Source organism: Lolium rigidum, chromosome 4 (genome assembly GCF_022539505.1).
Source record: "Lolium rigidum isolate FL_2022 chromosome 4, APGP_CSIRO_Lrig_0.1, whole genome shotgun sequence".
NCBI lineage: Eukaryota > Viridiplantae > Streptophyta > Magnoliopsida > Poales > Poaceae > Lolium > Lolium rigidum.
In genome coordinates, this window is record NC_061511.1 from 238340816 (window position 1) to 238364569 (window position 23754).

Here is a 23754-nt window from a genome sequence, read left to right on the forward strand (position 1 = left end):
TGTCTATCAGAACTTTTCTTGTAGTGTATCTGGGTCTACATCTTCTATTAGGATATCTTAATTATCTTCATCACTTGATATTACTTCTAGTACAGGTCTGAGTAATTCTTATTTAACTATAACATGTGTTGGTACACATCTTCCAATATGATATCTTCCTTATGGTTGTATCCTCTCTTTGGACTACCATGTATTGTATACCAACTGGGGTCTACTCATCTATTGTTTGAGGACTTCAGGGTGTACTAAATATTTGGAAATAGCTAACTAACTTCACTCATCAAAGATAAGTAAGAAGGTTTGACTCAAGTGTGTCAGGATTATTCTCAAGTGAATACCCATCTCAAGTCATATGAACTTATTTGGTTTAGCTAAGACAACTTCCTATAGACACTACCAATCCTATAGGTCTCCTTTAAAGGTTTTAATCCTAGGTCAAAGCATTGGCTCTGATACCAACTGTGGTGACCCGGCATACCACTGCATGGTGTAGTATGCAAGTCTGATATAACACCAATGAAACACCGTTCCACTAGTATTATATCGCTCAGAGTGGTACAACAAAAACATATGCGGGTCCAAGGCATGTCTATAGAATTACAATATTGACTCTATTACATAAGATCATCATAGCCTCCTATTTTACAATGAGGAAAAGTTGCAAATAAACTCCAGAAGAACGACTCGTAGTCTAGTCTTATCACGAACTCCATTTGTAGAGTATTTAACTAGCTATAGAGGCTAAGAATAGATTCTAACTAAATAGGAGCTAGGTTTAGGAAGATAGTTTCCTTCTATGGCTAATCTAGGTTTTCTCCTTGTTGGATGTGTATTTGACTCTTCTGACAGGGTCTTGTCTCTTGAAGTAGTTGTTGACTCCTCGACCTTCGAGTTGCACTGTAGATCCTCCTTCGATGCCTCCATATCTAAGCAGGGGATTTAAGAGTGGGATGAGTACGAGCGTACTCAACAAGTTCATTATAGGAAAGATGTGTTTAATGCACTAGCTACGACATTAGACCGGAAAGTCTAATACCAATGCAGGTTTTCATAACCATTTCTTCAAAAGGTTGCTTTTATTCGGAAGAACTATGTCCGTCGGCCTTCACCGGTTTACTAGAACTTCATGGAGTTCCTTTCCGGCAGCGTTCGCAGATTCCATATCCCGGAACAGGGAGTGACAGGTCACGGTTCTTTACACTCTGCAGAGGTGTGTTGCTTTACCCATAAGAGATCTTAACCTTGGTGCCAACCGGGCGCGCAACCCGTCCACACTTCCTCTGGTGTGAGGTCCGGTATAAGGTCTAGCCAATCATGTTCCTCCGCTACCTCGAACATCCACCCTTTGTTGCAAACTCCGACCCTGGGTCCACGCCGGTTCACTTACACCAATTAAAGATGGGCCCCGACCACGACAACAATGCAGGGCTCTACCATACATTCCTACGCCGGCAGTTGCAACCCATCATAGACCTCATTACCGTGGGGACTTCTACGGGTTCCCCTGCATCTTGTCTCTCGAGATCAAGTGCACCCAGTAATGAGCATCCGTTGATGAACGAGAGGTGGAAACACTTTTGACTATTCCGTCCCACTCCGGATCTTATGGTTAACACGGGTATTATGGCACAAGAATCACTGGACGACATTTGTTGTTTAATCCTAGATGGATATAAACCCTTGCAATGGAACCTCCACCATATCAACACAATCCATGGTTCCATTGCCAACCACATAGTCATATTCATAGTTATGAAAATAGTGGTTTTGGTTTTTATGCAATAATGATAATCATAGTACTTTGCAAGTAATTTGATAAAGATACTCAAATGACATGAGCAAGTGATGAACTTGCCTTTCTTGACTGCAAGATTATGCAGGCAAGGTCTTCGATACGCAATAACTCCAAATTCTGAAATAGCATCATCGTTCGGTAAGGACGATGTTTAAAATATTGGCAAGGATGCAATAATGCATAAGTATGAGATGCAATCGCTCTAAGCATGTCCTAATCCCGATGATTTAGGATTAGTGAGTGGTAATGATTATTTTTTAGGTGTGTTGCACTTTTAAAGTGATTCTCAAACAAGGTTCTTATTAGGGTTGATTACTTGGTATTATAAATAAGCAATGCAATATATCACAATAATAATATTATAAGCACACATCAAGGAGAATTGGTATAATCCTAACATGTATTGAACAGTGGTTGATTTAAGCACTATATGGCATGGTTAATGATTAAGTATCATATACTTCGAAGGAATAACTTTTGAAGAACATGTTCTTTAATAAAGAACAAGTATGATAATTAAGTTTGTGGAGTTCTATGGTTTATTATGGTTTAATCAAGTTTCTGGAGTAAGTATTAGATGGATCACAACCTAGTTGGATTCATCAACACCAAGGGCTTGTAAGCTTGAGTTAAGCCTGGCATTCTAAGCAATTCTTCATACAAGGTTGCTATCAAGATTGGTTCATCTTATTGGTGGTAGCTAGCTAGGGTTTATAGGTCCTATTGGGCAGAATTGATGGTGATTCTTTATTTTCTTCAAAAGAATAACTTTTGAAGAACATACTTCTTAAGTAGTAAGAAGTATTATAATTAAGGTTGAGGTTGCCTAGGGTTTACATTTGAATTCACTAAGTAAAGAATAGTGGGTTCCTAAATAGGATGATTCACAATTATCTAATACTAGCAGGGTTTAGTGGAGCAGGGTGATGTAGTGCAAAATAGTAGGTATGGTTGCTATTAGGGTTCATCACAATGGCGTGGTGCTAAGCATGGATAGTTAAAGATGATGGTTTTGGTATTAATAACTAGGGTTTGCACTTGGTGGATCCTACTAGATCAACAGGTTTTATTTAGATGAGAACATAGCATAGTAATTAACTAGTGATAGGGTTCTTACATTTTATGTGGTCCTGGCAATTATTTAGTTGCTATTATTGTTCTATGTTTGAAAAGAAGGTATTATGATCATAAGTTCTAACCTAGGGTTTAGGTTAGAAGCAAATTAAGGTTCACAAGGAATAGTGGAACTAAGGTTCCTAAATGGAATTAGGGTTTTAGGAATCACATGAAATGATAGGGTTGTAATATCATTCTATATTGAATTAGGGTTTGTTATTTACCATATGATTCTATGATTAATAACTCCATTTAAAAGTTGAACTCACTAGTAACTTTGAAATAAAAATAATATTGGATTTTTCCTTTTATTATTTTTAAAGAATTCATTAATTAAGGTAATTATTAATTAGGGTTTAAATCCTTCTAATAAGGATTTCTCAAATTAACAAATAAATAAAATTTGTTTTTAATGTTCTCTTTATTTACTTAATGGTTTTTATTTAATTTGAAAAGTTTTACTAATTATTTAATTTTAATTGCATTGAGAGTTAAAAGAAAAGGCTTAAATAACAAGTATTAAATAATTGAATCTTTATTAAAAATAAAAATTTGGTTTTATATTTTTATTGGATAGATTTTTCTTTTCTAAGAATTTTGATATCTTATTTGTATTTTTCTGAGTTATAATGAATTTCCTGCATATTTGCAAAGTTTTAGTAATTATTGAATTTGAAATAAAACTGAAACTGACTAAACGTACCCGGACAGATACCACCCACAGTCTATGACTGGTGGGCCGTGTCCACCTCATCAGCCACGGGGCTTTGACCAAGTCAAAATTGCCACCGTGGCGTCGGGGCTGTTGACCGGCGGCAATTGGCGGGGGTCGCCGGCGCTAGGGTGCTCCCGCGGGGGCGTGCAGGGGCGCGTTGGAAAGAGCTCACGGAGACGGACCACCTGGTGGTGGCGCCGCTCCGGTTTGGTCACCGGAGCGAGCTCGCCGGCGGGGCCGAGCGGCGGCGCTCGCGGTCGGATGATGCTACGGCGATGCAGGGGGTGAGGGAGAGGGATAGGAGGCGCTGGGGACTCAGTAGCTCACCACGATCCTGATGGAAGTGACGGCAGGGTCGGAGAAGCTCTAGGTCGCCGGAATCGACTGCTCTGGCCGTCGAAGAGGACGAGCTCGACGTCGACTCTCCGGGGCTTCTCAGCACGATTCCCTCCGTAGGCTGGGCATGTCGAGGGTGGCGGTGACAATGGCATCAACGGCGGTTCCCGGGGATGCTCCGAACGGCGGCAATGGTCGACGGCCGGGCTACTAGGTTTTCGGTTTGGGGCGGAATTGAAGTAGAGAGGGAAAGAATTCGAGCCAGTGATCATCTCTCGGCTTTTATAGTGCGCAGGTCCTGCCTCATCATGCCTTCGGACGCGGAGGAGCTGCCACGGCGAGGAGAAGCCAAGCACGGCTCGGTGCTGTCCTCCATGCGAAGGAAGGAGATGAGGACGACCCTCTCTCTCGACGATATTTTACGAAGGGGTACGGTGGTTTGCTGGGCTGGCTTATGGGCTGCGATTTGGGCCATTGTTGGGCCGTGGTGCTTGGACTCGCACCACGGGCTGTTCGGCCGGTAAGCTTCTACTCCATTTTTTCTCTGTTTTCTCTTTTCTTCTTATTTTCTGTTTTTGAATTCTGTTGTTAATTCAATTTTTAATGCTTTTCCATGTTGCAGGTATTTCTTAATTGAATAATACAAGGAACAACCCAAGATTCATCATACACTTTGATAATGTATTAGAAAATTTAATATGGGTAATATAACATTGGTTTAGTTGTTATTATTGGGATTTGAATTCAAAGATCCATATGGACATGAATTGACTATTATCTTTAAGAATGTTAAAAAATTGTTTTCCATATGATAGTTTTATTACTTGGTGATATATGGGGTTTTGTTGGTAGCACTTTGTATGAACAATCCCAAAGTAATACTTATTAATGAATTTCAATAAGGGGGTGACTTAATGGCATAAGTTCATGTGTTAAAATATCTCTAAGGATTTGACCTCCTATTAGAAAAGGTTGTCACTTGCCTATTATTTCATGTGCTTAACTATGTGCTAATGAATTGGAAACTCTGCTTGAACTCCTTCCAAGTTTAGTATTAATGTTGTAGTTTAGTAATACTTTAAAATTACCTAGAGTAAGTACTACTCTCCTCATGGTTTGGTTTAATTATAAGGATAAGTGGTTGATCACCACACATGGGTTTAATTACAGAATTTAGCACTAGGGCCTCTTATGTTCAATATTTAAGCATGGGAGTGCAGTGCTAGAGTTATAATTCTATATGCTACTAACATAGGGTTTGAAACTTGAATATGGCTTCATTGGGTTTTAGTGGTGATCACCCTAGTGGTATACAATCTAGGTTGAGATATAATTCTAGTTTATAGGATTGGGGCGACATCATATTGAATTTGCTAGGGTTTATTCTCCCCTAACCAAAATAATATGGTTACTTGCTTAATTGTTTCTGTTCTCCTTTAATTACTAAGGACTTGAGTATTGGTTTTATCTTATACCAATAGATTTCTATTATATCCTTAATCTATTGTTAAAGTAACTAAAGTTGTTATAGTTCTTTTTTATAGTTAACTTTGGTCAAATGTATGTATGGTCTCTCACCATATAAAGTATAGAATTTAACTCTAAGGTTTTCTTAATTTATGAAATATAGATAGGGTGGTTTTCTACTTATGATCACTCAGTGGTTCACAAGTAAAGGTTGGGATATAAGCCTAGGGTTGCTTACTAGTTACCTCCCTATGATTTCATGTGGTGAGTGATATCTACTTATCCTATTAGGTTTTAACTTACCCTCACATACATCAAGAGCATGATCATAGATTAGGCATGATCAACTTGTTCTTAATATTTCTACCTCAAGTTCCTAGGGTTTATGATCATCACTCAATTTATAATGATCAAAGTTTGGCTTCCTAAGATATTTCTCATTAAATGGGTTTCTCACTTCCATGATCAAGCATTGTCTTGATCAATTAGGGTATAGCACTTCTATTTTACTTTCTTGGATGGGACTACTTTGGTTGCCTCAATAATTTATATCCCAGGAGAATGCCTGTGATATTCTGTTGGGGTTTTACTTAAACAATGTTGATATTATCATCTTGTTATACAGATAGTTCTCTTCCCCAAGTCTAAGTGTTGCCTCATTAACTTGAGTGTAACACCATAACTTGAGCTCTCTTGTAAAGGAATGGTTTATTCTAGGGTTTCTCTTCAAAGTGATGATTGGAATACATGGATATATATCCAAGGTTTTAGCTTAAGGTTTTCAATTGCTTCTTTAATAATCATTATAGAACTCTCACCTCTTTAGGTTTAATGTATAATAATATAGAATAGAGAAGGATATCTATTTTGAGAGTTGATCCCCTTGTCTTGTTTCCAAGATTAAGGTAGAATGAATATCATAGGGTTTAGGATAAGTGCATGGATTAGTTTAAGACATGGAGAAGATAAGTGAAGAATAGTTTCTCCAATTTTATTGTGACTTGATTTCCAATTAAATGGATGTTCCTATGTTAAGGCAAGGATTACCGTATTACAACCTGTTATAAGATCAAGCAATTGATCATTGAGTAAAGTGTTGTTGTGTTGATTATTAGTTCCATTTGATCTAACCCCTTAGATCAAATCATCTCTACCCAAAACAAGGTGTTAACTAATTCACTTTGAGGTTTATAGCGCTTGACTTGATGAGCTACTTCAATTCCATCAAGGTCAAGTGAAACTTCGATTCATTGTGATCGTTTTTACTTTAAAGCGCGAAAATTTCCCGGATTTTCTATGCATGAATGCAATGCACACATCTGTATCCTCTATTTTTGTAACCCCAATACCTGGGATATTACAATATGGACGAAATTATGAAGTGGAAAGCTCTATATTTCGTCCATGTCTTCATCTCTTATTATGGTGACTTGAAAATTCTGAAATCTCCACTTGCAGCGTCCTCTTCAATCCTCATATGTTTGCTTCCATCTTCTCCATGTGATCATGCTCCAATGCTTGTCCTTCTCATCCATGCTAGGTCCCTCATTCCTAAGAGTAACAAACACATTTGATTTAGGCAGCATCATATTCTCATGTATGTCAGGAATAGTTCCAAGAAATGAAAGTACCTGATAGTTAAGTTGAACAGACGGGATGTCCTCATCACGAGCCCCACATCCACCTCACTCTTATCCTCGGAAGAATTGCCGCGCCTCCATTCACTCCCGTGTAGCGTAGAATGCACCAACGACACCGGACGCCTCTACCGCACCATCCCCATCACTCGAGCCAGGGGACTAGGCGGAGTCCTCCACTATGAGGCACCAACAAGGAGAACGTTGCAACATAGTCGCTGGACAAGACGTCGGTCGCATCATCACCACGAGCTTGCAGCAATGCATTCATCCTTTGCACCTCCGACGGCACAAGCGCGGCTTGCATCTTTAGGGCCCAATTTGCAGCTCCGTCGATGTCATTTGAACTCGTAGTGGCACTGATGACTAATTATAGCATCATAGTCCTCCGTCTGTAGCTCCGATTGAAAAAGGGTTAACCTTGTCAATTCCCATGATGATCGACTTGGGTATCTAGGAAGGAGGACACTGGCGAATCAACAAACCGGTCAGCCAAACTAGGTAGCTGACAAATATTATTATCAAGGGCGAATCGCAAATATTGTATGATGTAGAACTAGGATTACAAGGTGTCTCGTATGATCTAATGTGTGCCCTCTCGGTGGCCCCTCCCAGCCCTTATATAGCGGGCTAGGTCTCAGACTCCACCTCGAGGTCGAGTTACAGTATAAGTCAGTTCACCCGATATGGGCTTAACTTTCCTAACGTGACATCTCCGGATTCTTCTGGATTTCTTCGTGGGATTTCTTCTATTCCTTCCAAGGATTTGTACCAGGGATGTCAAAGCTTAGGACCCGATATGGCATACCCATGTTAGTAGCCCCTGAGACTCTACTCGAGTTGCAGACTCGGGTCGACTCTCAAAACCTTCAACTTCTTCTTTCTTCGACTTTATTTCTTTGACTTCTTCTTTCTTTGATTATTTGAAAAGAAATATTTCATTATTTCTTTTGTAGATGAATATTTTAATTATATTGGTAAACCGGCTTCATGCATCCGAACGGATCGGGAGTCGGTTAATTGCCCGAGCAGACGCGAGGAACCTATTTCAAACTCGCATAGACGGACACGAATTCAGAAACCTGGTGTAACTCAGCTCGGGCCGCAGAGGACTTATCACTCGCCGATCATCCAGATCCGTTCGTTCGTAGCTCTAGCGACCTTCGCTCGGTCCGCGGAGGACTTATCACTCGATGAGGCATACCCATGTCATCGATGATCTTCGCTCAGCAATATGGAACTTCGTTCGTAGCTCCAGCGACAAACCGAGCAGGCAAAAGGCGGTGGGGCGGCAGCTGGTGCAGGCGTTGGTGGTTACATGATCTGAAGGCAGTGGGGAAGAAGAGTAAAAAAATAGGGCGTCAATGATGGCGCGACATCTTGCGTAGAAGGATGCGGCGCGGTCGCAAGTGCGGGCATCAGCCTGCTGAGGCGGAGGCACTAAGGAAGAAACATTGGAAGAGGATTTTTCACGAGCGAAGATAAGGGGGTGAGACGAGGGAAGGAAATTGTGGTGCTGCTAGGAAAAGTGTTGGCCTTATCATCTCCTCCAAAAACGGGCAGGACGCATTTCACACACTAAGCCCCAAGGAGGCATGAGATGGGAACATTTAGAGGGATTGGAGTGTTTTTATGTGCTAAATTATGTTGTTAAGTTGTAATAATAGCAAACGATGAATAACTTTAAACATCAATTTGCTCAGAAAGATATAAGATGTATGTCGAAAAAATCATACCATTGGAAACATCTTTTTAATATGAATTCAATGGTATATTTTTCGTGATTTTTATCTCATATTTTGTGGACTAAATTGATAAAAAATCTCTAAATGCATATTATCCTTGTTCTAATAAACTAGAATCTTAAAAGTACGATGAATGATAACGAAAACATACACATCCACATACATGATACATGCGTGTATAAGTACAAAATCCACTCTTTTTTTTGAAACATAATATATATATAATAGCACGCAAGCCGCCTCATTAAAAATCTTCCAGACCCCTTAGGTACCCTGGTAAGGAAAAGAGTGCGTAAAAAACTTGCTGCTCCAATTCAGAGTATGGCTACATCATTAGCTATTACAGAAACAAGAAAATCAGGGGTTCCTCATGCCAAACTACTGACATAGGCCCCTCAGCATTTCTAGCTAATAAATCAGCCGCACCATTGGCTTCTCTAGGACAGTGAGTAAAGCTAGCATCAGTAAATCCACTCTTAAAATGGAATTCTCTTGCATTGTCGTTTAAATCATCTTTATTGTGTGTACCCGAACGGTGTAGCTTTTCTGGAAGGAAAACGCTGTAGATCCCCCGGAGGATCCGTTCGTGCGATCCTCCGCCTTGGCTGGAAGCCACGCGTCCTGTAGGGTCCACACCGACCGCTCCTTATCCTCTCCCTGAGTCAATCCCCTCCTTCGGTGAGCTGGTGGTTCCAAATTATTTTCACGCTGCTCTCCTCGTCTCAGCTCGCCCACCGGCGGCCTCCACCTCGAAGGTACCTGCGCCGCCCGACGGGGACACCTCCACCTCTGTATGCTCGCCGGGCCGCCGTACAGCATCTCCGTGAGCACGCCGGCGCCACCCCATGGGGGCAACTCCCTCGTCCTTCACCTCACCTCGGTGAGTTCGCCCCGCCGCCGGCCACCATCTCGGCGAGCACGCCCGCGCCGGCCCATGGGGACATCCCCCTCATCCTCACCTCGGTGAGCTCGCCTCGCCGCCGGCCGCTGGAGGCTAGCCACCATCTCCGCGTGCACGCCCACGCCGCCCCATCATCTCCCTCGTCCTCCACCTCACCTTCGTGAGCTCGTCCCGCCGCCAGCCGCCACCTTCATCAGGACGCTCGTTGAGGTTGTTTGTAGCATCCGCCTCCGCCTATTGTAGCATCCGCCTCCGCATATTGTAGCTGCCGCCTCCCCTATTCTAGTTGCCGCCGACGTCCTTGGTAGCAGCAGCCGCCCGCCATTGGTAGCACTTGCCGCTGCCGCTTTGTAGCACTTGCCGCTGCCAATGGTAGCAGCCGCCGACGCCGTTGGTAGCAGCAGCCACCGCTGTTTGTAGCACTCGGCGCGACCTATTGTAGCAGCCGCCGCCCCGCCGCTCTTGGTAGCGGCTGCAGCAGCAGCCGCCGCTTGTAGCAGCCGCCGCTACCCTCGGTAGCAGTCACCGGCGCTGTTGGTAGCACCGGCCGCCGCCTCTTGTAGCAGCAGCAGCCATGTCTTTTAGCACCCGCGGCTCTGCTCAGTAGCAGTGGCCGGCGCCGTTAGTAGCAGCAGGCGCTGCCGCTTGTAGCAACCTCCGCTTGGAGGACAACCATCGATACACGTTGGCTGGGGGTCGAGCACCATGCGAGAGAAACATGGCGGCATGGAGGTGAGATGGAAGAAAGAGGCGTGGGTGGACAAGAAAGAGAAGTAGCAGAGGGAAAAGATGAGGGAGAAGAGCCGCACGTGGTGGGACCCATCGATTGAGAGGATAGTACGCGAGACGTGAGTCTGTCCAGATCCAACAGATCAATCGGACGGCTGGCGACCCGGGGGATCGGAGCGCGGGATCCCCCGGGGGACGCTCAGCACGACCCTTTCTGGAAACAGAGAAACAACACATTCAGCCCCGTTCGTTCCTGGCCCATCCATTTCGGCCCATATCCAACGCCGTTGCCATCGACATATCCTTCGGCATCGTTTCCCTACTGGCCATGGCCGTCGCCGTCGTCACAGGCCGGCGAGACCAGTCCTCGAGCTTTCCGGTACCCACTCCAGCTGCCTTCCTCCCACTCTAATTTCCCGCGCCTCCTCGCGCCCTGCTACTGTTTACATACTAGCTGCAGCGGAGCGGAGGGAATCCATCGCATCTTCTCTCGGTAAGCGGTGAACCCACTGTCCTTATTGCTAGTATTCCGAATTGGATATATATTAGCACATCTTCCATCGCATCCTCCTTGCTGTGTCAGTACAACTGACCTGTCTTGAATTGGAAATATATTATGTATGGGCTGCTGGTTCCGTTTGCGCACTAGGTGCTCGGCGGAATGCCGCCAACGAACTCTGCCTCGTTTTTCAGTTCTGGCAGTCTCATCCTGAATGAATTCCACTCGTGCAGGTGTTCGCTGTACCATGTGCTGTGAAATGAGGCCGCGGTTCGGGTTCGGGTCCACCGCGCGGCGCCGCATCTGGCCTGCCCTCTGCTCCTCTGCCAAGAAGCTGCATGTCGCGGTGCCGCCAGCTCCACTGGTTGCGAGGAAGAAGAGCAAGGTCATCGTGATATCGGGCCCGACGGGCGCCGGGAAGAGCAGGCTGGCGCTGGAGGTAGCCAGGAGGCTCGGGGGTGAGATCGTCAGCGCGGACTCGGTGCAGGTGTACCGTGGCCTTGACATCGGCTCCGCCAAGCCATCCGTCGAGGAGAGGAGCCTGGTGCCGCACCACCTGATCGACATCATGCACCCGAGCGAGGATTACTCGGCTGGGACCTTCTTTGACGACGCGGGGGCGCTACTCAAGATGTTCTTGACAGGGGTCGCGTGCCCGTCGTTGCAGGAGGGACCGGACTGTACCTGCGGTGGTTTATGTACGGCAAGCCGGATGTTCCACGGTCGTCCGTGGAGATCTCGTCGAGTGTGCGGTCTGAGCTTGCTGGCTTACGGTGGGAAGATGCCGTGGAGCTGGTGCTCCAGGCTGGGGACCCCAAAGCTCGGGACTTGGACACAAATAACTGGGTCAGGTTGAGCAGAAGGCTTGAGATCATCAGGTCATCAGGTTCCCCTCCATCTGCATTCGCCTTACCATACAGCTCATTCCAGGAACAGCAGCACGGCACCAAGCTGACTGATTCCCCGATGGACTGCCAAGTGAAGGAACTGGATTATGATTTCCTATGCATTTTCCTCGCGTGCCCACGTGTCGAACTCTACAGATCAATTGATTTGAGGTGCGAGGAAATGCTGGCTGACACAGGGCGAGGCCTTCTTTCAGAAGCCTCATGGCTTCTTGATATCGGTTTGCAGCCAAATATGGACTCCGCAAGCCGTGCGATGGGCTACTCTGCAAGCCGTGCAATAGGTTACAGGCAGACCATGGAGTACTTGTTGCAGTGCAGAGAGAATGGAGGCAACAGCTCCCCACAAGAGTTCTTGGAGTTCCTGGCCAAGTTTCAGCAAACGTCTAGGAACTTCTCAAAGAGGCAGATGACCTGGTTCCGCAACGAGAAGATTTACCAGTGGGTTGATGCGTCACAGCCTTTTGAGGCGATTGTTCAGTTTATCTGCGATGCTTACAATGGCGTTGAAGAGATGGTGGTTCCTGAATCACTTGAAATGAAAAGGGAAAGTTGCGTGCACAAAAGCAATGATCTCAAAACCTATCGTTCAGAGAACAGGGTGTTCCTTGGGGAGGAAGACTGCCGTCATGTTTTGGACTGGATTAGAAGCACACAGGGAAAGTGAGGTTCTAGTTCTGCTCACTTGTCATACCTTTTTGTTATTCGACCAGGAAATTTTCCGGCTATAGGAAATTAATATTTTAGAGATTGCCACAGGAATTTCAGTTCATACTTTTAAATTCTGTCTTCATCATAGATCAATAAAAAAAGGTTATTTCAGACTGTATGGAATGGAATTATAAATTGATAGCCCAATGGCGTTTCTTGGAAGTCTCTCTCTCTTTGTAGTTTGGATGTATCTTGAAAGTCCTTCTATGTGGCAGATTGCATATCAAATAATACTATATAACTCATGACAACTGGTCAAAGAGTCATAAGGTTTAATGAAGACATGTGCTCTTGAACCCTTTCATTAGATCTTTCAGTCACAAACTATTTATCTAATTAGTTCTTTTGACCGATGATTAGACATTAATCAAATTACAGCAGTTTCTGTTAGTACCGCATAAGTTTGACAATGGTGTATCTATGCCTACATTTGCACATAGCTAATTTTCAGTTCTGCGCATTAGAAAAGATACAAGTGGAGGCGCACTAAAGTTTGAAGTTTGAAGAAACACAAATAATGTTAGCTGCAGGTATTTTGGGCTCAAACTGAGGAGAATGATGGGGACACGCCGCTAACTTTAACTTGATGGAAGTACCAACTTCTGCCTTTAGAAATGATGATGCAAATCCTTTAAGAGCAAGCAGAATACTTGCTGCTTCACATACCTTTCTTGAAACAAATGTTTTACTTATCTTGGAAGGAAAAAAAAGAGGGGATCATACTGTGTACCTAAGATAGTACAAGATTGCATGCCAGATAGACCATATAGCTGCATGATTAGCTGAACTTGAAGACATGTTGATTTCTTTCTCCAACAAACATGATACTGTCAGATATGGCTTTTCTCAAGTCAAAAAAGATATGGCTTTTCTATGAAGTGCTGAAGAAGGAAACTTCTCTTATGTACTACTACCTCCATCCCAAAGCTTAAGGCTTATATTATTTTTAGAAAGTCAAACTATGTCAAGTTTGACTAAGCTTTTACCAAAACCATTAACATGCAAAATACAAAATTAATATCATTAAATAGATAATGAAATATATTTTTGCATGGTATCTACAAAATATTATATTTGTTGATAGATTGTTCTAAAAGTTTGATCAAACTTTACTTGGTTTGACTTTTCAAAAAAAAATAAGCCTTAAGCTTTTGGATGGAGGTAGTATATGCATGTTTTTTTTGGCTTTCTCTATTGTTGCTCTGTTACTTGGATCTGATTCCAGGGGGTTGTTCATTGACTGCCTGGCTAGTTAAACCAGGTCCAAGTGCAGCCTTTACAGAAAAATGTACAACCGACAACAAATTTCATTTGGCTGAAGCTAAAGGCAGCCTTTGCAGCTTTCTCTTAACTCAAAACAGCAATCATTAGTATTTCAGCATCACATGATTCTCATAATATACTGTAGCACTTAGTTTGATCAGAAACAGGAACATGAAGCCCCGAAACTGTAGAGCTATCGTTTCATTAAAAGCCGAGATAACTTGGAAGTTTGTACAGCCATAGTTCACAGAGGATACAAAGGAGAGAAAAAAGAGCAAATGCAACAAAGAAAGAGCAACATGACTGCAGCAAATGGACCTAGCACAGGAACTCAACAGAATTCAGTCTGGCCACTCCTTGAACCTTCTCTTCTCTTTTCGTTCTGTTCTTTGACAATTTCTGTATAATTTCTTATAACTGAAAACCTCAATGAGCAAGTCAGAATCACAGGGCTCCAGAACAAGATTCGCATCAAGAAAATTGTACAATTGACAAAAATCATTCGGTTACATAGCCTTTATAGAATTCCTTCCTCATTCATTCACTGGTGCGATCAGCATCACATGATTCACATCATGCATTGTAGCACTTAATTCTATCAACATGGAGTCCCAAAATTGTAGATCCTCACTGGAACTCCGATCATTTCTTGTGCAGCAGAACAAGTACTGGAGCAACTGGTCTGTTAATCATTTCAAACTTGCAAGTCACCCATGTATCAACAGGCAAGCTTGATGCAAATGATTCGACAATGGCGAGTTCATCCCTACACGCAAGAAAGCAGAAAAGATAAATGGATCTAGTCTTAAAATGATATTTGATTAGAGTGCACTGTTGAATGATAAGTTTCTGCTTGACATGTACAAACAGGTATATAATAGATGAAACATTTTAGCAATCATCAATCACTGAAAAAGCTAACAAAGATCGCACAGTTTGACATATTATTAGCAGTTGCCAACTGAGTATTACAGTATTACCTTCCACCTAGATGCCCAATGTAGACAAGGACACTTATGAGTCCCCCTGAGCTAACAATTCTGCTGGCAGCTTGCAATGCCAGCTCAGTTGTCTTAGGTACTGTGACTATTGTTTTATCTCCCCCTGGAAGGTATCCTAGATTGAATGCTACAAGACTAAAAATACATGGTCAGGATCATAGCTACTCAAACTGCCAATTTCAGGATACTATTTTACTGAACCACAGAACTGAAATACCAATGAAGTAAAAGGAAAAGCTTGATCACCTGACAGGAGAATCTTTCGGAACAATCTCCTCCATTCTACTGTGACATATCGGAAACAACTTGACTAGCTCCATCTGCAGAAAAAATATATAGAGTTTAGTCAGCACACGGCACAAAGTGAGGTTTCATGATAATGTGGCAGTGGGGACTTTTTTCTCCCTCTTCCTATTCTTCAGAATGTTAAGGTCCAGGTAGAATATCAGAACGAAAACATTTAGACTAAAAATATCGGCAAACTTATGTGAGTATTGCTACATAATTATTCCCACTGCTGTCCATTTTCTTGTCTCTAATTTCTCAAAGGGGATAGATAAAACAAGCCACATTCGGTAGTGCAGAATCAAACCAGCAATTCTTATTTACGTTTCCTGCAGTTGCTTCAAATGCATACCTCTTGGCTATCGACGGCCATCTTCAGAAAAGAGGAGGTGCTATCTATCGCGGAATCTTGGATGTCCATCCCATAGACGCGCCCTCGCCCACTTCCATCAGCCACCATCTTAAGCAAAGCAAACGTGTCGTTGCCATTCCCGCAGGTGGCATCAACCACTGTATCTCCTTTCCTAACAATACTCCTCCAGACCCTAATCAGACAGAAACGTAACAGTAAGTAACACTCCCCCCCAAAAATAGAAAATTAGCTTGTGATAGACATATCATCTGAATGAATTCTACAAAGAATTCTACACGGACAATGCACTTCCAGAGCTATCAGCAGGTGCATGCATATCGCTAACACGGCACTGAGAATGTAGTACAGTCCACACTCATGAGTGTTATTATTTCAGCAACGGGAGTAAATCAGGAGTTAGTTTATGCAGTAGGCGACGAGAATGGGGGACTAGTAGTACCTACGCGTGGGCTACCTCGGTGGCCTTGCGCTTGCCGGTGACGAAGCCCGCCACCGCCTCGTCCACCCCTGCAGGAGAAAATCCCGTCCCCTCCACGGTTACATCTGTCTGGCCGTCACAAGGCACGCATCAAGAAAAGGGGGAGGATGCGATGCCAAACCTGGGGCGACGAGCGGGTCGGCGAGCTGCGCGGACGCAGCGGAGAGGCGGCGCTGCCTGGGCAGGGCGAGCGGCGGCGGTGGATTGGTACGTAGGAGGAGAGGATGAGGTGGAGTTCTGCAGCGGCGGAGGAGGAGCAGGGAGAGGGGAGAGCGCAGCAGCAGCGGAGGCATGGCGGCGGCGGTGGATCGTGGATGAAGCCCGTGAGGCCGTGAGGATTGGTGGTGGCCTGGTACTGCACACGCGGGCATTCTAGCCGGTTGGAACTGCAGGGCGCCCCGTGCGATCGTGTTCGTTGGATCGGAATTCGGCGGTCCGGATTACGTTACCGGAGCGCCTTGGCATCATAAGAAAAAACGGAGAAACCAGGTTCAGATTTCAGAGAGAGTATGCTCAAATGAGCTGATGATTCCCGGTCGCGTCAGAAAATTTGTACCGTCAGAGATTGGACGTCGTCCTACATTCAATTTTATAAATTCCCTGACCACATTCATTGGAGGACTTGGTTAGCCTCCTCCCCCTTTTTCCCAAATTTCGACAAGTTACTGTGAAGAATCATATCCAAACAGCCTCACTGATATTTAGCAAGCACAGCGCCCGTGTTGAAATCTACAGGCGTGCACGGCAAATTAAGCAAAAAAAAAAAAGATGGACAGAGTTCAGAGTTGCTCAATTTTCACCTGATGAATCTGATGTTAGAACTAAGCAAAAAAAAAAGATGGACAGAGTTCATAGTTGCTCAATTTCACCTGATGAATCTGATGTTAGAACTAAGAAAAAAAAAAGGGACAGAGTTCAGAGAGTTCAGAGTTGCTCAATTTTTCACCTGATGAATCTGATGTTAGAACTAAGCAAAAAAAAAAAAAGATGGACAGAGTTCATAGTTGCTCAATTTCACCTGATGAATCTGATGTTAGAACTAAGAAAAAAAAAAGGGACAGAGTTCAGAGTTGCTCAATTTCACCTGATGAATCAAGTGTTAGCGTGACGACCCAAGTTGTTACGTGACATCAGATCACCAGCTTATACGAATGAAAGGTTCAGCTTAGTTCTCCATAAACAACTACAGATCGTAACAGGCACAAAAGAAACTGAGGCGAACCAAAAAAGTTAAATGTACAAGCTGTAGTAAAACTGAAGCAAACCAACAAAAAAAGTAGGCCAAGTTCAGAGTTGCTATCACTCGCATTAGCTATGAGACCTACGCGCTAGCCAACTGCGCCACCACCCCTTTGTGGTAACGAAACAAAACAACGTTATTTGTTCACGGTATCAGCGAAGGACTAGGACCTTCGATGCATAGAAATACCACAGTTTATGGACGTGGCTCTTACGATTTTCAAAATAACTGAAGATGGTGAGTAATACTAGCTGCAACACGAGTGGCGTACGTGTATTTGTTCCTTCCCGTTCAATTAAACAGAACTCTCTGAAACATCTGGATGCACAACCGAAGTCGCCTCATAGTCATAGTGGCGATAAGATTCGGGCATCTTCAGCGGGGCGACGCAAACGGACGTTTTCTGCACGGGCAAAAAATGCCCTCCAACGGGGCGACGCAAAACGTCTGCAGTGTCTATCCTGACGCAAACGTGGACCAAATATGCGCCAGGAATGCGTCTCTGCGGACGCGTCCGCGCGTCCGTTTGTGTCCGGTTGGGCTGCATGCAGCCCTCTCTCCTCCTTTAATCACGCATGCGCTTATTCCTAGCCACACAAACAGAATTTTTCCCTCTCTCTCCTCTCTAATCACGCATGCGGTCAAATAAATGCGTCCCTGCCGCTGGAGAAGGGGCAGACGCATGCGAACATGCGGACGTTTTTTGTGACCGTGCCCGACGCAAACGGACATAAATATGCGTCGCCCCGCTGGAGATGCCCTTACAAAACCCATAACACAGTGTGAATAGGCCAGCTTGAGGCATGTACTAGAAGATGAAGGTTGTGTTCACTGTTCAGATTTTTGAGGCGGCTGAGCTTTTAGGCACCCTCGACGTAGAGGAGGGTGGACGAAGATGACGCCCACCACACACTACAGGATTCACCCTGGATTCAGAGCCCTCGACAGCCGCCGGAGCCTCGTGTCCTTCGTGTCCATCAGCTGCCGGAGTTTTGGTTTCCAGGCACCGTATTTATGTATTGTATGATCATGGACGCAAGGGGCATGCGCTTGCCACCCTTACATCAGAGCATCTTCAGTCGCGTCCCCCAAACCGTCCCCCAAAGGGATTTGGGGCGCGCCGGACAAAAAGACGTTCTCAGCCGCGCGCCCCAAAGCCCTTTTTTGTCCGGCGCGCCCCGATACGGTGTCCGGCGTCCCGAGCCCGTCCCCGTCCCACAGGGGACGCACCGGACACGCCGGACACAACGAAATGAGAGGCGAGGAGGCGCGGGGCCGACCCGTCGGCCGGCTCGGACGCTCAACCGCCACATACGTAGCGACGGTGCGGTTGACGGAAGCGGAACCGTCGCATTGGCAACCGCGTCGACGACGCACCAACCCCGCCGGAATGGAGCGCCGACTCCTCGGAAGAGCAACCGCTGCTCTCTTCGACTTCGCGCCGCCGTTCATCCGCGCTCAATAAGACCCGTACGTACGCCGTCATTCATCCAAGCCTCCATCCGACACCTCCGGCGACGATGAGCTACATCTCCCGGCTCCCGTCCGACACCTCCAGGCGAGGAAAGCCCGCTGGCCGGCGCCATTGGTGGGACAAAGCCGGGACGCCGAGCAGCCGGCGACGATTCCCCGCCGCCGGTTGACGGCGAGGAGGAATGGCTGGGCTGGGAGGAGGAGGAAGAAGAGAGCGAGGCCGCGGCGGCGCGCGGTGGCCCGTGCGAAGGCGAAGGCGGCCAAGGCGAAGGCTGCCAAGGCCAAGGCCGCCAAGGCCAAGGCCAAGGCCAAGGCGCAGCCGACGAGCACCGGCGACGACGACGCGTCGAGCGCCGACACCGCCTCTTCGGAAGAGGTGACGAGCAGGAAGCGCCACCGCGATGACGACGACGAGGCGGGGCCATCGGCGAAGAAGAAGAAGTAGATAGTTTATATGTATTTAATTATATTTTTTCGAAGTTTTATATATAATTTGTTTATGTTCAACCGATTTGAATATTATTAAATAGTTTCTTTCTAGCCAAAAAAATACTTTTAATGTTTGGGGGCGGCGTTTGGGGGACGCGGCTGGGGAGCGACGTCCCCCAAACGCGGCACGAACAAAACACGTCCCCCAAACGCTCGATCCGGCGCGGTTTGGGGGACGCGACTGGAGATGCTCTCACAGATTCTCCAGGGGACCAATTGGCAACAGACCAAGCCATAGGAATCAGAGGTTTGAAAGCCATGGGTAATCAGAGGATTCAGGATCACACGATCAACGACAAGGGCTGTACCTTGGTAGCGACAAAGCATGAAGAAATACAAATGGAATGTGCATTTTGGCTGATGCCACACAGAGGTAATAGATCCTTGTGCATGCACTAGATGGCTAGACAGTACACCAGAGAGTCAGACAAGGAGACAAAGCAGTGCAGGAAAGCCTTGCGCCACCATTCCCGCAGCAGGGGGGCATCGACCTCTGCAGAGGTTATGGGCTGAACGAAGCTTGGGCATCCGTCCGAGGACAGCAAATTTCTGTCAGAGATCACATACAAGCCTGAACAATATGCATCTTTCTTGCACCATCTTATCATAGAGAGTGAATCACTACATCAAAATCAGCAAAACTAGCACGGGATTGACAGCAAGGAATGCAGAACCAAGAGTCAAGTAATCATATTCAAATTCATAATGCTGAAACTGAATAAAGTTCAATATCACATAATAGAATCACAGTGTCAGGCAATCATATCGAATTGTGCTGTAATTAACAATCTCGAGACCAACATAAAATCCTTCCTATTATAGATCACGAGGTTCAAAGATCGACAGCTACCAAAGCTGAAGAGATGCTTACACATCATTACAATACAACAGTTGCGGACCTGTTATCACCAGAATTTGACCGAGTCAGAGGTGGGCCGCGATCAAGATGGACTTGAAAAAATATATATAGAAGAAATACGTGAATCGGCCTTACATGCAAAGTTTGGGCTAGTTTGCCCTTGTATCTGTAACATATTAGATTGCGTGTCGGTTAGGAGTCAGAGTTTTACCCGTGCACGGTTAGGTGCACGCCCGAATTAGAAAGTCCCTTGGACTATAAATATGTATCTGGGGTTTATGAAATAAACAACCAACGTTCAACACAAACAAATCTCGGCGCATCGCCAACTCCTTCGTCTCGAGGGTTTCTCCGGTAAGCACCATGCTGCCTACAGCACAAGCCTACCTACGTTGTTCATGCGTTGCTCGTGCTGAAGCCTTTTTGATGGCGAGCAACCTAGTTATCTTAGATGTGTTAGGGTTAGCATTGTTCTTCGTATCGTATGCTGTCGTAGTGCAACCCTTATACATCTAGCCGCCCTTACACCTATCTTAGGTGTAGGGGCGGCACCCCGCTTGATCATAGTTTAGTAGATCCGATCCGTTACGGTTGCTCCTTGTTCTTCAAGGATTAGTTTAACATCCGCAATAGTTAGGCCTTACAAAGGGTTGGAGGATCCAGCGGCGTGTAGGGTGTAGTTTGCTAGCCCTAGACATGATGTTCCGGGGATCAACCTCGTGTTGGTTTTTAGGCCCTGTCTAGGATCGGCTTACGATCACCGTATGCGAGCGCGAGGCCCAATCGTGAGTAGGATGATCCGATTATGCGGTGAAAACCCTAAATCGTCGTAGATCGTTTTAACTTTATCTTGACCAAGCAGGACCACCATATATTCGGACACCTCGTACGAATCATGGGTGGATCGGCTCTTTGAGCCGATTCACAGGATAACCTGAGAGCCGATCGAGGCTCGTATTTAACGTTTACGTGTATGCCATGCAGGAAACTAAGCGAGGCATCATCCAACACCTTCACGACCGGGTATAGGTCGGGTGGCACGCCCTTGCGACGGCATCGGACGTGTGACCGGGAGGCTTTGCGGGCCGTCGCTCCGAGGGGCCGGGGCCGGCCGCAGCCCTAGTTGTTCCCGGCTCTACTGTGTTGCCAGTCGCTGCCCGCCGGTGGGTTTCTGACCGCAACACATTCTGGCACGCCCGGTGGGACCATCTCCGACATCCACCGCATCGCCATCTACATCCGAGATGGCGGAAAACACTCCGGTCAAGTACGAGGATCTGACTGACGAGCTCAAGAAGAAGCATGACGAGGTCAAGGCAGTCCTCGAAGCCGAACTCATCGGCTCTTTCCACAGAGCCCGCTCCCATGGCATCAGGTGGAAGGGGTTCTCACATGAAAGTGCGCTCCGAGCCCGTCCACCGTTGCCATGCGCATTGGCGGCACCGGGAGTACCGATTTCACCGGCGTCCACCGTTAACATAGTGGAGTGCACTTACCTTGGAGGGTGCCAGCCAAGATCCTCACTCGACATCAACATGATAGGACTCGGGCACCGCCCTGGTAAGGACGGAGACGAGGGTGGCCGCTCTCACGGCGGAGACAAGGAAAAAGCCGCTCCGCGCGACCGGCTCCGACACTATGTATGGACAAACGCGGTAATACCGATCCGTGAGATTGGCCCCAAAGATCTGTGAAGAAACATCGCCAGACCTTCGTGGACCTACTAACATAGAGGCCGATTCTAGGAATCGGCCAAAATCATCCTCACCTTGCTTTCGGTCTAACGTCAATCTAATGGGCAATGGGATGCATCGGCTGATGCCTGGAAGAAATCCACATTGTTCGTAACAAAGCCGACGTTCACATCGCAGTATCTTGGCTAACCATAGAGCCGATGTCAGCAGTTACCTGGCAGAATCGGCTCGGGGGGCACGTAATCATATGAGCGTGCGCGACACCATTGAGCATGTGCGGAGGAATATTGGTGGCCGATAGGGAAATTGGCCAGATAAAAAAAATTCAGAGTGATAAGAAAGTCGATGCACGGCAGTCGATTTTGACAAGTACAGCGAAGCAAGTTTACATGCATCAGTTTACACAAGGAGGCCCTACTGAAGAAAAACATTAAGGGCGTGAAGAGCATCGGCACGGATTCGATCCACCTCGGCGATCTCGGCCTCGTCGTCCTCGTCTCTTCCCATCACCAGCTGGCTGCTCAGGGCACGAATTTCAGCCAGGTCGGTCTTCAGATCAGCCGTGAGACCTTTTGCTTCCTCTTGGGAGCGAGCAATGAGGATTCCTCATCTTGGATAAGTTGTTTGGTCTCCGGGCCCTCTTTTCAAGGTCCTCCGAGTTCCTTGCGCAAGGTCTCAAGTTTGACACTACGAGTAGAAGTGGCGGTCTTGGCGTCTAAAGCGGCTTTCTTCTCGTTGAGCCGTTGACATTTGTCCGCAATATCGGCTCTCAACGGGAGTTGGGCGCGGCGAAGAGTGATCCTTTGGCGAGCCGACTGCACCCTTGACCCGAAAGCCGACAAAGACACCGCCGGCCAAAGCTTAACTTGCGGCGTCCACCGGGAGACGGGGCCGGATGTCCTCGAGGATGCCTTTGAGATTGCCTCGGGGTTCTCGACCAGGGTATCGACCGAGGAGGAGAGCAAAACTTTGAGACGTTGGAGCGGGCCATCGACCGCGCTAGGGTCTGGCTCTTCACCTACTTTGGGAACAGCTGGCTCGATGGAGTCGGGGTCGAACGTCAGCAAGCTTGAAGGATCACACCCCTGACAGACGAGCAAGAGCAGCATGAGCATGCGACAAAGGAAAAGAGTAGGCCCGAGAGAAAGAGTCGAGCTTACCTCTCCCAAGAAAGGAAGGGAAGCCGATGTTGTGACAATCGGCTTTGCGGTAGTTTGGGCCAGGTTAGCCACTTGGTCAGTCACGCTCGGCGAGTTGGATAGGACAAGGGTAGCAGATGGCATCGGCACCTCTTCAACGTCCCCGCTAGAAGTCCCATCAGTCTGCAAGGGAAATGGTGAGGCAATCCAATTAGTGACAAGACGATGTGGAACACGAGCTGTTGAGGGTATTACATTTGAAACTCCCTGGCTCGGCGAGGAGACTTGTGGGCTCGTGCGAGCCCTTTTGACGCATCGACGCTTCATGCGTGACCTCGTTTGGATCGGAACCTGCAGGACAGCAGGCTCGGAAGTCGACCTTTTCCGAGAAGCCGACGTTGGCGAATCCGTCTGGCTCTGTGTGGTGGATCTTTCTGTATCACCGGGGAGGAGTCCCTTGGACTGGATCGTGCTCCCTCACTCGGAGTTCTCTTCGGTGGAAGCCCGAAAGAAGAGGTACAACCATGTTACAAAGGTTGGGAAGGCAAATGTGTTCGATCAAGATGCGGATCAACTTACGTGCAAGCTTTCTGGGCAGGAGCTTTGCGCTTCGGGGTCTTCCCGACGGCCACCTTCCTCACTGCCGTCCTCGCCCGAGTCGAGGCTCGGGGGGCAACTGGCCCCGAAGTTGCTTTACTCTTGGGAGCCGATTTCGGAGAAATCGGCTGGCTCTGCATTATGACTTTCTTCAGAGATGGCGAGCTCTGGCAGAAGAGAACTGATACGTCCAATTTGCATCACTATTTTATATCATAATTTGCTGTTATTCATTGATATATTTCATATTGGGACACAATACTTATGTTATTTCATCTATTTTGCATGTTTCATGATTATTTGGAGA

At 46.3% G+C, this 23754-nt stretch overlaps 2 protein-coding genes and 1 pseudogene across 2 annotated transcripts in view; 1 reads left to right on the top strand and 2 right to left on the bottom strand.

Annotated features, from left to right (window-relative positions):
* Window positions 1–11186: 11186 nt before the first annotated feature.
* On the top strand, window positions 11187–12718 carry LOC124649945 (annotated as a pseudogene).
* Window positions 12719–13971: 1253 nt separating this feature from the next.
* On the bottom strand, window positions 13972–16289 carry LOC124649946 (putative rRNA methylase YtqB). Its single transcript, XM_047189513.1, has 6 exons — window positions 16078–16289; window positions 15922–15985; window positions 15458–15650; window positions 15067–15140; window positions 14800–14955; window positions 13972–14585 (listed from the first exon to the last, which is right to left on the bottom strand). The coding sequence occupies exons 1-6, from the start codon at window positions 16247–16249 to the stop codon at window positions 14462–14464; spliced, it is 783 nt and encodes a 260-aa protein (XP_047045469.1). The 5' UTR covers window positions 16250–16289; the 3' UTR covers window positions 13972–14461.
* A 3615-nt stretch (window positions 16290–19904) lies between these two features.
* The window catches only part of LOC124649947, a 9494-nt gene continuing 5644 nt past the window's right edge, over window positions 19905–23754 (bottom strand). The window contains exon 3 of the mRNA XM_047189514.1: window positions 19905–20057. The gene's annotated coding sequence lies outside the window, so the exon portion shown is untranslated. The remainder of the gene's footprint in view (window positions 20058–23754) is intronic.

Coding starts and splice junctions, on each gene's coding strand:
- LOC124649946 (XM_047189513.1), bottom strand. CDS start 16,249: ATGCCTCCGCTGCTGCTGCGCTCTCCCCTCTCCCTGCTCCTCCTCCGC. Junction 15,986..16,077: donor CGACCCGCTCGTCGCCCCAG/GTTTGGCATCGC, acceptor TTTCTCCTGCAG/GGGTGGACGAGGCGGTGGCG. Junction 14,586..14,799: donor ATTGGGCATCTAGGTGGAAG/GTAATACTGTAA, acceptor TCTTGCGTGTAG/GGATGAACTCGCCATTGTCG.